The 15,139-nt window shown below is 29.5% G+C and overlaps 1 protein-coding gene across 3 annotated transcripts; it reads right to left on the bottom strand.

The window, feature by feature from the left end:
- Nucleotides 1-622: 622 nt before the first annotated feature.
- Nucleotides 623-14,448, bottom strand: LOC126740585 (zinc finger protein 883-like). Of its 3 annotated transcripts, none has more exons than XM_050446669.1 (15): nt 14,196-14,448; nt 13,922-14,097; nt 13,337-13,467; nt 13,175-13,269; nt 13,047-13,117; nt 12,617-12,990; nt 9,746-9,851; nt 9,578-9,693; nt 9,302-9,509; nt 9,094-9,245; nt 8,652-8,803; nt 3,972-4,094; nt 3,564-3,757; nt 1,233-1,394; nt 623-1,043 (listed from the first exon to the last, which is right to left on the bottom strand). In XM_050446669.1, exons 2-15 carry the CDS (start codon nt 13,938-13,940, stop codon nt 919-921), a joined length of 2,028 nt encoding a protein of 675 aa, XP_050302626.1. In that variant the 5' UTR covers nt 13,941-14,097; nt 14,196-14,448; the 3' UTR covers nt 623-918. The 3 variants fall into 3 exon arrangements, with proteins under 3 accessions (XP_050302626.1, XP_050302625.1, XP_050302627.1); XM_050446668.1 differs by having other exon boundaries at nt 1,233-1,397; nt 14,196-14,447; XM_050446670.1 differs by lacking the exons at nt 9,578-9,693; nt 9,746-9,851 and having other exon boundaries at nt 1,233-1,397; nt 14,196-14,447.
- Between the last annotated feature and the right edge of the window lie 691 nt (nt 14,449-15,139).

The following is a 15,139-nucleotide window of genomic DNA, read 5'->3' as shown; positions in this document are numbered from 1 at the left end:
TATTTATAAAGATACAATAGCATCAGAGCTCTTTAACAGAAAAATATATGTACTATGATGAGTGAATCTTGTGTGCCTTCATGACGACTTTATCATAATATATTTTACTGGGCAAGGATTTATATGATTTACTGCTTTTACTATTCATTTGTATACTGTATCTTCTGATTTAATTAATGTCCTATATTAACGTTTGTTTTCTTTTATAGAAATAGGAATATTCTCGAATGCCAAGTACAGACAAAATAAAATGTATAGAATATAAAAAAGTGTAACTTAACAATTTTTCATAAGTTTTTTTTATATTTAAATATTCATTGCTCTTAGTTTTTAATAGTCTAATATAAAGCTCACTAAGGGACTATTTACTGAAGAGTTTAAATACCCAAAAATATAAATTATTTAAGAAAAATTGTAAGCTTAATACAACTACAATAAGTTTTTTTGTCAAATCAGCAGTAAAATTTTTTTCTGATATTCTTCAGACAGGTTGGAGATATGTCTGACATTGCAAAATCTTTTTTCAACAAACTTTTTTTTACTCTGCATGTCTACTACCTTTAACGCAAAGAATCTTAAGGCGAATTTATTAAACATTTAAAAAATAAAGGAAACACGTAAATGGTTAGTTATAAAATTATATTTCGCAAGATAACCACATTAAAACTTTTAAATTTGCCACCTAAAATATGTATATAAATAATTAAATATGCCGAGGATATATTATGGAAGATAAAAAGATATTGCTGGTGTATGTTTTATGGTGACCTTGGATATCCTCTATCATATACCAAATAATATATTCGGGGCATATGCATGTAGTGTTTGTGCTAAGTGGGAATATATATTAACTCACAATTATTTTTAAAAAATATGGCAAATAATTAATAAAGAATAATATACATATAACAATATCTCTTATGGTTCTGCTTTAACTTCAGCTTCGACGGCGACCATTGCATTAGTTTTCGGCGTTTCGTCAACATAGAGCACTGAATCTTCAGAAGTTATAACTTGCACATTGCATATGCCAACTTCATCTTCTGAAACACCAACATCCAAATTAATATTCAACTTTATTTATTAAGCAGACAAGAAGTATCCTAACAACTAAGATTCAAGAAACAATAAAGGATTAAAAAACGAAAAAAATGTAAAAATAATTGACTGAATTAATTCCCTCTCAGTTTTTTTAGATATTAAATGCGAAATAATAAAAAACAAAATGTTACCAGCTATTTCGTATTCTCCCTGTTCTTCGACATTTGTTTGTTCAGCAATATGAACTGTCTGAATTTCCTCACGTTGATTCATCGCTTCCTCTACATTTTCGGGATTTTGAATTTCTTCTGTGGACGCGTCCAGCTGCATAACGGCTTGAAGGTCTTGAGTTTCTACTGTAAAAACAATCCTAAATAAAGATATTGTTCACCCGAAAGTACAAAAATCGTTAGGGAAACACGTGTCTCGAATAAAATAAAGAATTATAGTTAGTGGTAAAACTGTTTTGTGATTTCAGTGCCAGCACACCAAAGGTTCCAACGATAGGTCGATCATAAGAGTTTCATTTAAAATTTCCCTTATTATTTCAATTAAAATAATCACTTATTATTTCAATTAAATAATATATTTCTTTTTTAGTTAAGATTAAATGTAGTAGTAAACAGATTTGTTGAAATAAGTTTGGAAAATGGATATACAAGGGTTTATACCTCACCATACAACCAAAAAAAAATGTAAATGCCAATCAAGACTGTTAAAACGCCGTTATAAGCTTCCTGCGCGATTTTCGATTTTTTTTTATATATGTACACATTTTATACAACGGGATCACCGAGATACATAAAATGAGTTAATTAAAGCAACTATTAAGTAACAGTAACATTTTTTATAAACTATAGACAGATAGATAAAAATAAATCAAACATATGATCAAGAAGAGCAAAAAACATTTCGATTAGTACTGTTTTATGCTTTAATTAAGGGGTCTATATGAGCTGTGGAAGGGATCGAGATCTTTTAGATCTCCAAATTAGTCAACAATTTCTACATTATACTTGTAACAATCAGTACTTATTGATAAAAATATTGCTCGTTCATCGCAAAGTAATATGAGATGCATGAGAAAGTTATAAAAATGACTGTTCTTCATGCAGAATGAAAGTATTTAAAATATATTGAGGTTATTTCCCATAAACCAAAATCATTTGGTCTTATATGGACAAATTGCAAAATTTAAGTGATAATCTAAAGGAGTTTATAAATGTCTCCTCGTCCTGCCACCTAAGCCATTCAGTAGACCATATGGCATTCCAATTAAGTTCTATAAGGGTATATATAGTTACTTTTAACTGTTCTTTAAAATATTTACAATACAAATTAACAGTGTTAATTTGCATAACTTTTTGAAAGGAGTTATTTAGTTCCTATCCATAAATCCGGACAATGGAAACATTTGTAATAAGACGAAAATTTCTGTATAATTTTACCACTTTAGCCCTGGTAGGCTAATCTGTGAACCTGTTCTATGCTTTTAAAAATAATTGTCAGATAGATGGAATGTATATTAATTTTTGCAAAGCATTTGACAAGGTCAATCTGATCTTTTTATTGGCAATGCTGAGTGCAATGTATTTTAGTTTCTCTAGTATCATAATTCAAGAACTTCTGACAAAATCACCACCAAGCTGGTAAATTTTTTTCTCAGACTTTATATTTAAGCTCTGGTGCTCTACAAGGATCCCACTGTGATCTACTTCTTTTTCTGCTTTTTATGAACAATGTTAGTAAATGTATTAACAACTTCTTATTTCTTCTATATGCAGATGATGTTAAAATATACACACCACTCAATATTGCTAGCTTACTTCAGCAGCGGGCTCTATATAGTTTCTCTAATTGGTGAATCATGAATTTCTTGAAACTGAACATGAACAAATGTCTTATAACAATTTCTCGTCATCGAGTTAGATCTCTCCACTACGTATAACCTGCACAATTACATACATGGTTTTGTTATACACTGTAGTGATGATCTTTAAACCTTTACCAACCATATAAATTTTGAAGTCCCATAATTGAATGTGGGTCATGGATTTGGTAATTATACCTTTAGTAATTTCAAATTACACTTAAGTTAAAAATGATCTATAGAAAAAGATATTATTATTAAGTAAAATGGAATATCACCAAATAACATCTAATGAATTAACAATTCTTTACTACCCAGCAACAAATCAAAAATGTTGATATAAGATATTCAGCACGACGTACAGTAATCGTATTCGTATGTATATCTTAATAGCTATAACATAATATTGCGAGCAATCTGATAACGCTGTACTAATATTCAATCGAAGCCAGAGAGCCAAATTTCAAATTTATGAAATGTAACTCGACTTTTTGGTCAACTAGAATTTGTACTAATTAATTTAAATTGTAGCTTCTAGAACCTAAATACATGAAAAATGTAAAGTGAATATAACTGTTGAATTCATTGTCAAAGTTTTATCCCATTGTTAATGGCATATTCCATAAAAATAAATTAAATGAAATAATCATACCGGTATTGGTTTCTTGTGGATGCGCCTCGTTCAAATGATCCTTAAGGGCAAAAGATCTTGCATAACTCGCTCCACAAATCCAACATTCGAATTTTAGATTATTATTCCGTTTATGGGTTTCCATATGCGCCCTTACCGCGTATAAAGACGAAAACGGCCGATTACATTCCTTACAAGAAAATGGTTTTGTATGACTAAAATAAAGATGTACGTAAGGGTTATTACTACTTTACTTAATTAAATAATTTTAATTAAGCCAATTTTAAATACAAAATCATACAATATATAAATTTACGATCCAAATGACTAATTATACACTTTTTCCCTCAAGTTTATTTAATTTTTTTTATACTTAACTTCAGATTTATACCATTCCGAAGTTAACACTAAGTAAAATATTTGAATTACCTGTTTTTATGTCCAGCTAATTGGACAATAGTTTTAAACGCCTTGGGACAGTATGGACACTTGTAATTCCTAACATCTGAATGAGTTTTTTGGTGATTGGTTAACATACTTAAAGATTTAAACCTAAAATATTTGATGGGTTTAAAAATGACTCGATTATTAAAAAGGTATGAATAGATATTTTATTTCACCATGTTTTAATATACAGGGTAACACATAGCTCGATCATAAAAAATCAAATAAGGGACATACCGGAGTCAATCTGGCGAGTAAATGTTTTTTTGATCAGAAATTTTTTTTGGCTTTTGCTGTATATTTTGTCGTATTTACAGAGGGCGCCACAAAACCTACCGAACTTTCCCACCTAAAAAAATACTAGTAAATAATTCAATAAAAACTTTCTTAAAGAAAATCTAATAATTCATAAATGTTGCCAAAGTTAGCCCTCTTCAATATATGGTCTGAGTGTATTTTAAAAACTTTTTTTAATAAATAATTCTCAAATGTTCAATTAAAATTTTATTATTTCGATTTCAAAGGTGAAAAATTATTTTTTTTTTAAATATTTACAATAAATTCTCTAAATGGTCACACTATTCTTATGGCAAAACCTACGGATTACAGAATCCTTAAACTGGATGAAATAAAGAGTGGTGGTTTATCATGTTGGACAGTTTTGAGACCGCTTTTCTTAAAATTTAGTCTTTTGAAGGGCAAATGAAGGGACAATACCATCAGTTTCACTGATGATATATTTTTTTATTCAGGAATGACTTGAAAAAAAAATTGCGGAATAAGACTTGAGAATGGTATATAACACTGGATAAAATTAAAACTTAATTTATTTCCTTATTACCTCTTATTCTCTATTAGGAATATGTCTGAATTCCAATTTTAAATCATCAGTTTCAAATGTTAATTATTGCTCAAATATAATCTTAAAAACAGTAAAGAACATTTGTCCTGTGATAAACAAATCAATTACGCTGTCCTTAAGTGTAATAAACAAATCCAATATTATTGATCCTGCCTGTTAAAGTAAGTTGCTCCATAGCAAATATCTGGGAAATATCTATCTTCAAAAGCTTGTGTAACTGAATTTGATGCTTATGATAAGAACGAGGAGTTGGAGCAACAATGGCTTATTATGAAGGTAAATACCATTAAATTGGGATTAGGGATTTTTTATCGTCCTCCAAAATTCAACGCTTTAAATGCTATAATCTCTTGGAGAATTCTATTGGTTACATTTTACCTCTTTGTGATGAGTTGATTTTGTTGGGCGCTATTAATATAAACTTGTTAGAATATGCGACTATTAATGAATCTTTCAACAATTTGCTTGAGTCTTTTAATTTCAGACAGATTGTTATCAATCCCACTCGATTTTCATTAAAAAAGGCCTCTTTAATAGATGTGATTATCATTTCAAAAGAGAAATTGCTGAATGGTCAGGTCTATCATCACGACATGCATGAAACATCTGATCATCAATTAATATACTGTAATATTACAATTAATTTGCCAGTATTGCCTCCGAAAATTCTCGAGTATCGTGACTACAGGAATTTTGATCTAGAAAAATTTAATAGCGACTTATTTATCCTAAACTGGGGACAAATATTTGATCAAGTTGATCTTAATGACAAAATTAGTACGCTGACAGATAATATTTTGTTACTTTTTGATAAGCATGCGCCAAAACGTAAAATAAGGGTAACCAGACCAAAATCTCCTTGGTTTACTGGGGTTTTGCAAACAATGAAAAAATATAGAAATAGCCTTTTGTCAAAGTACAAAAAGTCAAAAAACGTTGGTGATTGGGAGGATTACAAAAGAGCTAGAAACCTCTTTACATGGGCGGTTCGCAATGAAAAAAAAGCTTATCTCAATTTTCTGAGCACCACAAATAATAGCAAAAAAATTTGGCAAGGTCTTAATGACATGAATGTTTATAATAAAAATAAAAGCAATTATCACATTCCCATGCAACTAGAGGATCCAAATGAAATAAATAACTTTTTTATTCAATCTGTACAGCAAATATGTCCAAATGTTGCTGCCTGTTTTAAGAGGTGTGCCGCAAGGTTCAATATTAGGCCCGCTGCTCTTTGTAATCTATACGATGGACATGCACTGGTGTATAACCAACAAGTGTAAATTAAAGCAATTTGCTGATGATAGTCAGATTCAGCTTTCTTTGGAGAAAATAGGCTGTGTTGAAGCTGAAAGACAAATTAACCAATGCTTAGATCAAATTCATGCTTATTCAAATAAAAATGGTCTAAAATTGAATCCAAAGAAGTCAGTGGTGCTGCTATGTATTGTCCAACGTAAACGTAAAAATGATGGACGAGGGAGTACCGGTGGTTACTGAGTACAAAAACTTGGGCGTCATTCTAGATAGCAATTTGCGATTTAAATCGCATGTTGCTAAAATATGCCAGAAAGCGTACTATGCGCTGAGAAATCTTTATAAAAGCAAACATTTTATCAATTTTGCACTTATAAAAATACTTTGTGAATCACTGGTGCTCTCTCATACCAATTATGGCAACTATGTTTACGGACCTTTCATTGATTGTGGGACAAAGTTTAAATTGCAAAAGATACAGAATTCTTGTGCACGATTAATTTTCAATTTAAGAATCAGGGATCACATAAGTCACAAAGTAAAAGAACTACAGCGGCTTAATATCGAAAAACGACAAAAGTTGCATTTTGCTTCCTTTCTAAATAATCTCATAACAACACAAATACCTCAGTATTTAATAGACAAACTATCATATAGAACTTTTGTACACAACTTAAATACATGGTACAGAAATCGACTGGAAATACCAAAATACCAAACAGGCCTTTTCAGAGGTTGTTTTAGCTACCAGGCCAGCAAACTTTTAAATGAAATACCATCCAGCTTGATAGGTTTGCAAAGACAAGCTTTTAAAAAAAAGTACAGACAGACTTTATTAGATTAATAACAATGCTTTTTTTACATGATTTTTTCCATCTTACTGCTTATTTCTTGTGTCTTTTAATTAGATATTACATTGAACTTCTTGCCATTACTGTTTTGTATGCATGGATTGTTGCTATTTGTTATAATTTATGGTTTAGTTCGTTAAATTCATGATTTAATTTTTTATGATTTCATTATTTTGGATTTACCTATATATTTTTTTCTGTTTTTCTTTATATTTATTAAGATTGTGAATTTAGATACAGTGGTAATCTTTTATATTTTTGTATTCCAAACATTATTTATTATGTATACTGATCATTTACGTACTCGGTTAAAAGCAGCATTGCTGAAATTCGCCGAGTCAAAAATAAAGTCCTTTTTATTTATTTATTTATTTATTTAAAAGCAAATATCTTTAAAAAAATTATAATGTGGAGGCACCATAAAATTCGGCAAAACAGAAAGCATAAGTCAAAAAAACTCCTACTTATCAAATTTACTAGCGATCTTTGAAACTACTTAAAGGTTAAAATTTGTATTGTTGTGAGGAATTCATAATGAGTTACTTATTTTGTTAGGTATTGCGTCACTTATAGTAAAAATCAATTTAGAAAATAATATCTCATACGCTCAAATATTGAAAAGAAGATGAAAATAGACTTATTCACGTATTTAGAAGATATATGAATAAGAACTATTTATAAATCGCAAAAGACACTACGATATCTATTAAGAAAAACTAATTCTTTCAATTCTACATAGGTGAAGTCTGTAGACCATTACCAAAAAGAATTAATGAAGATAAATAATAAAAAACAATGATTTTCGAAAATCCAAAATCACATAACATGCATTCGACAATAACCATAGAATAAACTGCTTCCTCAATTTTAGCAAAGAAACCAATTTCAAAATTACGTAAATTAAAGGAAAGCGCATTTATAATGTTAAGTAAATAGAGTACGTTAAGTAAATAAATGCCTAGCTACTTATTCGGTTGATTTTTATAATACATGGATTCATTTGCTAAAGAGAGAGGTAGAACAGGGCATTCTGAAACTTAATTGATAATTTGAAATATATTTTATTCATGTATCTTCTTTCATTAAATTACATTAGATCATACCCCTTTAATTTTAAGAGAAGTAACCTGAATTATTTGTAATTTTTCAAAACAGTTTATCAAACTATCAATCAAACGTCAAATTATAAAAAAAGTATTGTAACAATTCTCGAATTAACAACAAACTTTACAGAAAGTGTAGACGAAAAATTGTAAAAAATAAGTATATTTTTTCATATTTTTAATTTAGTTTTTTTTACCTTGATAACGGTAGTATATATAACTACCGAAACATTGGTTCAAATTAGGTAGTTTTATTAAATAAGTAGGTTAGTTTCCAATATCAATATTTATAATAAAATTAAGTACGATATTGACAAGAAACAAGCTCAATAGATTAAACCTCAGCTCCTGGGTATATAAAAAAATCTATTATACCTCAAGTAAATTATTGTATTTAAGACATATTGAACTTACATTAAATACTTCTTTTCAATATTTGAGCGTATGAGATAGTATTTTCTAAATTGATTTTTATTATAAATAACTTAACAAAATAATCAACTTATTTAAAGGTTATTAAATATATCTAATAAAAATTTGATAATCAAAGGTTAACCGATTTAATTTGGTAAAACTAATTCGTAAAATTTACCGTTTATTGCATGCCATAAAAGTGCAAGCATATGGCCGGTTTCCTGTATGTGTCCGCATATGTAATGTCAAGCAGTAACTAATTCTAAAGGATTTTCCACAAACCTCGCATACATGCGGTTTTACGCCGGTGTGGATTCGTTCATGGATAGCCTAGAGATTAAAAAATGTTTAAGTAACTTATAACAGAGTGTATACGATTCCTTAAGAACATTGAAGAAGGAGAGTAGAGTCAGGAGCTGGAATTAAAAGTTCTGATTTTTTTATTGGAAATAAGTTACTTTAAGATATAAATCACTGTGTTTAAGATATAATCACTGTATCAATTATGTATTTGAGATATAAAAGAGTTAAAGTATATATGCATAGGCCTAACCCACTACTCACCAACCTTCTAACTGAAAAATATATAATATGGAAAACTTTTCCTTAAAAAAACTCACCTTATCGGTGGGTTTAGCAAATCTCCTGCCACAAAATGAACATTCAAAATCTCGCTTCTGGCATTGAGTTTCCACGTGTTGTTTTAATAGCTCATATCTAGGAAAAGTCTTTTTACAATAGGAACATAATAATTTTGAAGATTTGGAATGAGCTGAAAAAGTATACTGAAAAATAAAATAAAAAATACAGTACATTTTAAAAGTTTACCTTTTACATGCATTTCCAAGTTTTCCCTTGGCTCGAACCTTTTATTACAAATCAAGCAAAGATTGTCGATCCCGTCAAGATGTGATTTCATGTGAATTTCTTCATAATTTTTATCATATACTTTATTACAAATGTCGCAATTAAATGTTTCACGAATTGTTTGTTTTTCATTGTTTTGTTTGCCACCTGTACTGTATGTAAGTTCAAGCTAGAAAAACAAATAATTCATTTTAGTAATTACATGTTTAAATAAATTTTACATGAAAATACTCTCACTTCTTGTTGTAAATGCATCTTCTCATGTAATTGCATCTCTTTATAAGTGGGAAATTTGATATCGCAAATATTACACGGGTGTAAGGACATCGTTATAATCGATTTGCTTACCAAACCTTAAAATAACCTTATATGTATTTAAAATTTTTATTTCAAGGGATTTCTAACCTGAGCTATCATAAATCAAGTGGGATTTCATATGTTCCTTAAGTTCCGATTTACTGGCATAGTCTACCATACATAGAGCGCATTGATAGCGGCAGGGTACGTTCGGCTGTATATATAAAATTTATTGTATAACCAACATAATAAGATTATGTTATATTATTTTTAATTAAATCAACATGATATTCCTGTGGTTGAAATTCTTAGATATGTTTTTTTAAGCATAAATTGATATTTTTCGGTTATTAATATTCAGGTAATATTAGATAATATATATTTCACTGGCTCCTATAGGGTCAATAGTTATAGGGTCCTATGTTATAAAATATGGTTTTTGAGAAAATTGATTTTAAAGGTTGGATTATTGTATGTTTAATTTAAAAGTATTTAAATATAAAAATAATTATTGGATAGAATTTAACTAACAAATAAAGCTCTTCTTTCTTAAAATCGCGTTGATACATACTTCAGTGGCAGATAGAGCAAAGAAACATAGAACTTTGTAATCTAAACTTTTATTTGTTTAAAGGTAAACACAGAACAATGAGTGTATTTTATGGGACCTAGAAGTTTATTATCAAGAAAAAATTTGATGAAGGAATACATAGAACTTAAGATCTAGTACACATTTTAGTAGTGCCAAAAACATAATAAAATTAAACAAAAAACAATTTTTTAGTTTTTGCTAGTCAGTGGCCTCCACTTTGACGTAAATTTTAATGCTTCTATTTTATGAATTGGAAGATCTGTTGATACATTGCTGGGTATCACTTCGATGAACAAGATACTTTTCATGGTACATTCGTAATTTATTTTACACTCACTTAATATATTACTTGAATATGTTAGGTTATAGTATACAACATGTGGCATTGATTTTGAAAATTGTAACAGCCTATTTGGAAAAGGTACTTTCTCATATTGTAGTTTGAAGGACACGTTTTGGAGTTTAGTTGGTGGCTTTCACTTGGATTATTTTGTAGTGCCTGTGACGATTAACTTTTAAAACAATTCTGATAAGTGAGAGTAATATTCCACTTTGCTTAGTACCCTTGCCATTGCACTATGTGTAGAATCAACTTACTGAACACAAGAGTGACCAGGAATCTAATATTTGACAATTATACTTTGCAATCATCTGCTTGCCAAAGAAACTATGTAAGGGCATTTTGAAGATCAAAACACAATACTGCCTTTTCTTTATGTTCTCTATCAATGTTCTTGTTTCGACATGCCTTCTTTTCTAATGTGTTTTTCGTATTCTTGTCGCGATACACCATGAATCTCCTGTTGCTCATTATCCTGCAATCCTTTGTAATTCACAAACGTCACATCGATCCTTTTTTGGTCGTTGAAAATCAAGTTTAAACTCTGTTGAGTAAATTTCTCGATTGTAGGGGAGTTTAATGACACTTTCACCTTTTTTGGCCATTTCCTCCCTATAATGATCATAAAGTTTTGCAATATTAAGACTTGGATCCCAGTATTCTATTGACGTGTCAGCTCGACAATAATGACTCTCGATCTTTTGGATGGATCTCGTTTTCTTTCTCTATATTTTTTAATTCATTCTTTCTTGAAGTTAAACAGTGTAGAAAATGTTGGGAAACAGAAGACGTATTATAGCTTCAGCCATTGTACTTAGTGTAGCTTTATAGTATTGCTTCACCTTTTGCTTTAGCTGCAGTATTTTAAGACTTACCTTATCATCACTGCTAAAATACATAAAAGTGGAAACATAATTGTATGTAAACCTAACCTCTAGTGATGCGCAACGATTACTTTTATAAGTATCGAGTAGATACTGATACTTCATATCAAAGTATCAGATACTTTGTATTCGTTACAAAGTAATCATTACGTGTCTACTTGTTAGTTGCTAATGAATATACAGCCAAATATTAAGATTTGATATGAAAACCTATATTAAATTTAGGGCTTGCTTTGGCGTTTGTTATATTTTTTGAGTATAATAGAGGATTCTCAAGTTTTAGTAAGATATTAGAAAATTATTTTTAGAAGATTATTGTTGGGCCGATCGGCGGCGGTTTATTTCATTAACAATATTGCCATATTTTACTTATAAAATATATTTAGTACGCATAAGCAGCCACCGGTGACATGGAAATTTGGGATTTAAACAAGTATTCGAGTAACGAGTAGTTGTGGTCGAAGGATTCAATTACTTCGAATCTTCGCATGTATCAGATATTAAAGTATTGAGTAGATACTATCCGTACATCTCTACTAACCTCACTAATTTAAATTTACCTGTCGCTTTCCGAGGGGACATACTCTTTATCTCTATCGCTGTCATATCCAGCAAATGGATCTTCTTCACCAGATTCTATATTCATTTTGTTTTTTCTTTGTAAGATAAATATCACTTTCAAACAAAAAACTTCTAACGCGCGATTGCAATAAATAAAAGCAACAAAATCCTATGTAGTGTGAAATGTTTACAAAACAAGCCCTGAATATTGCAAAAGTTATATGTTGTCACATAGAACTTATGAAATTAATACACTGTGATATTATTTAAGTTACCCAGTTTTATGTAGAACATAGAACTTTGTAACATATAAGACATATTTATGTTATCTAGTTCTATGTTCTATGAGATACTGCTATTTATTATATTAACAAATAAACATAGCTGTCGTAGAACTTAGGGAGATATTAATTCATAAAAGTCCTAAATTGTGAGATAGAACCCTATAACTCTGAGCCAGCGATTTCTGGATAAGAATAATTTAAAAAAAAAATAACAATGGTAAATTATATTATAACCCATAATCTTTAGAAGTAAGGGATATTTGTCACCATTGTTTGAACTGTAAATAGACAATTCAAAGAGAAGAACAGAATTCATACCTTAGATTTTTGTACCTCAACAGTTTTGTTCTCTTCTACCACTGGCTTCTTTGTTTTCTTCTTTTTCTTTGTGATAGATTTGCTCTGCTTATTAGATGTGTTCACCTTGTTTTCATATTCAATATTCCAACAATTATGTTCTCTAAGCTGAGTGATATTTGAAAATTGCAATGAGCAATTTGGACATGAATGTTTCTCTAAAAGTTTTGCTGTGTTTTTTTTTGTAAATTCTGATATATTAGAGCAAATGTGTTTGTTAAAATGAGTGATATTTGGAAACTGCAACTTGCAATTCGAACACGAAAGTATCTCTAGAACTTTTACTGTCTTATCTAAGTTACAAGCTTCTTCTTCACTTATTTCTCGGGCTTCTCCTAAAATAATACAAAATAATATAATAAACATTTTAACAAGGAATGTAATAGCATACCAAAATTCACAACATATTTAGTTAAAACTGGTTTTGGTTCCTGTAGTGCATTCTCTTCATGACTTATGGAGCTGGAAATTAGATTATATATTTAATAAAACAAACAGTACCCAATGGCTTAAACTTACTTTCCAATACTATTATGTGGATCCTCTCCATTATTTTCTGTGATTTCTTCCTCATTGTCGTCTTCTTGATCTACTGACTCTGGTTCTTCTGTTTCCTTAAATTGTGAAAATACAAATTTTAAGCAAATATTATGGATTTGGTTGTATTGTTGATATATTTACCAATATAACCTCCTCATCTTCATGAAACTCTGCTAGGTGTTCCTCAACACAAGTAAAAGTGATATCACAAGCTTCACAGGAATAAAGCACAGTAGGGTCAACATTGTCTTCTTCCTTAACAGTTACTGTATCTTGAATTAAATTGTATAATATTTTATTATAATAACAACTGTTCAATACAAATGCATTAATTAAAAAATAGAGTGACAGGACAGTGATTTTATAAGAATTGAATTCTTAATGATACAAAATCTGAATGAATGTGGTTAGAACTAATCTGGAATAAAATATAAAAAAACATATAGGAATATATAAAATATAGGAAATATGAGCCAATACCAATAAAATAAAATTGATGTTAACAGTTCAGTTTAGCATGACTCTTGTTTAGTTTTTGTTCAGAATTGAATGTTCGCTAACTAATTCATTATTGTAACACAGTATAAAAGAAGAAAATATAAAAGCAAACAAAACAATCGCAATTTTTAATACCAAAGGAATTCAATCTAAACAGTAAACAGATTAAGAGCCATATACACTGTTATATTCTTCTTTGGATTAATTGTTATATGTGTTTTTACATACCATCCTGCTCCTGATCCATGTTTAAGAGTTTGGTTTATTTTTGTGTCATCTAAGTTCTTAGGATAATGGAGGCTCTATAGTAATCCTTAATAATACTTTTATATTTGTGTTGTTGATTTCTTAACTCTGTATTGGTATAAGGGGGTATATGCTTCTAGAAATTCTGATTTTATGTGCTGGAAAATAAAATAGTTCATTAGGTTTTTGATTGTAGAATGAAAGTATAGGAAATAGATAAGTATAACAATCAAATAAATTATTTTTTAAGCCTTACATTATGAATAAATACTACTACCAAAATCCAAAAGAAAAATGTCCTTGTGCCTAGGCATACAAATCAAAGATTACGTAGCAAATTCAATCACAAAATTGTAGTAATTTATATTATTATTAATGTTAAATTGCGCTCAAAACGATAAAACGCTGTGATTTACACTTTAATATTTATTCTGGTTTCCAGAATTTGAATTTTTAAAAATGTTCTAACTTCACGTTGCAAAAGGTGGATACGGAGAGAAGTTGGATATAATTATTTACCGACTGACACATGTGACGTCGCACGACTATATCGGTTTCATCGCAGTGTAATAGAGAGAGCATGTGAAGGATGAAGCTAATTTGGGCAAATTTTGATTGCTTCCCATAGACATAATAGACAAAAAAAATAATAGTTATTTAGGAAGTGATATTAAAATAATGATTAATGATGTTATAAAAAATTGTATGTTAAGAAGATAGAGAGTGCTAGATTAAATCAATTCGTAATAATTTTTAAAAACAGAAATTTTTCAATTATTAATTTTTTTCTTATAATTCTATATTGGGTAATTTGAAAAATATTGGCATTAAAAATTAATTAAAAAAAAAATTCACATAGGTATACCCACAGATGTAAATAGCTCCGCACTCCAAGCTCCGTGCAGATTGGAGTATAATTATGTTGTTTAGGTATATCTAAAGACGCGTATACATTGACCGGGATGCATTCAGGCAAAAGGTATAACGGATTAGCAATAGGTATTTAAATTCGATCACTGATTGGCTATTGCTAATACGGTGTACTTTATGCCCGCACCATTAAGGCAAAACGTATCAATACAGATTGGGGAATTGATGATTACGCATAGTGGTCTGATAGATATTTGCTGTTTTTATTTTTTGCAAAATAACAACAATAATATTGGCATGTTTATATCTCTTAATGATGGTACGACTAAT

This window comes from Anthonomus grandis, chromosome 9, assembly GCF_022605725.1.
Source record: "Anthonomus grandis grandis chromosome 9, icAntGran1.3, whole genome shotgun sequence".
Taxonomy (NCBI): domain Eukaryota; kingdom Metazoa; phylum Arthropoda; class Insecta; order Coleoptera; family Curculionidae; genus Anthonomus; species Anthonomus grandis.
Note: the sequence above shows the minus strand (reverse complement) of the source record. Positions and strands in the feature narration are given on the sequence as shown.

What these genes read in the sequence shown, in the direction of transcription:
- LOC126740585 (XM_050446668.1), bottom strand. An exon ending in CCACATAATAGTATTGGAAA is followed by an intron (nt 13,118 to 13,174) that starts GTAAGTTTAAGC and finishes TCTAATTTCCAG; the next exon opens with CTCCATAAGTCATGAAGAGA. An exon ending in TTGCTAAACCCACCGATAAG is followed by an intron (nt 8,804 to 9,093) that starts GTGAGTTTTTTT and finishes TTTAATCTCTAG; the next exon opens with GCTATCCATGAACGAATCCA.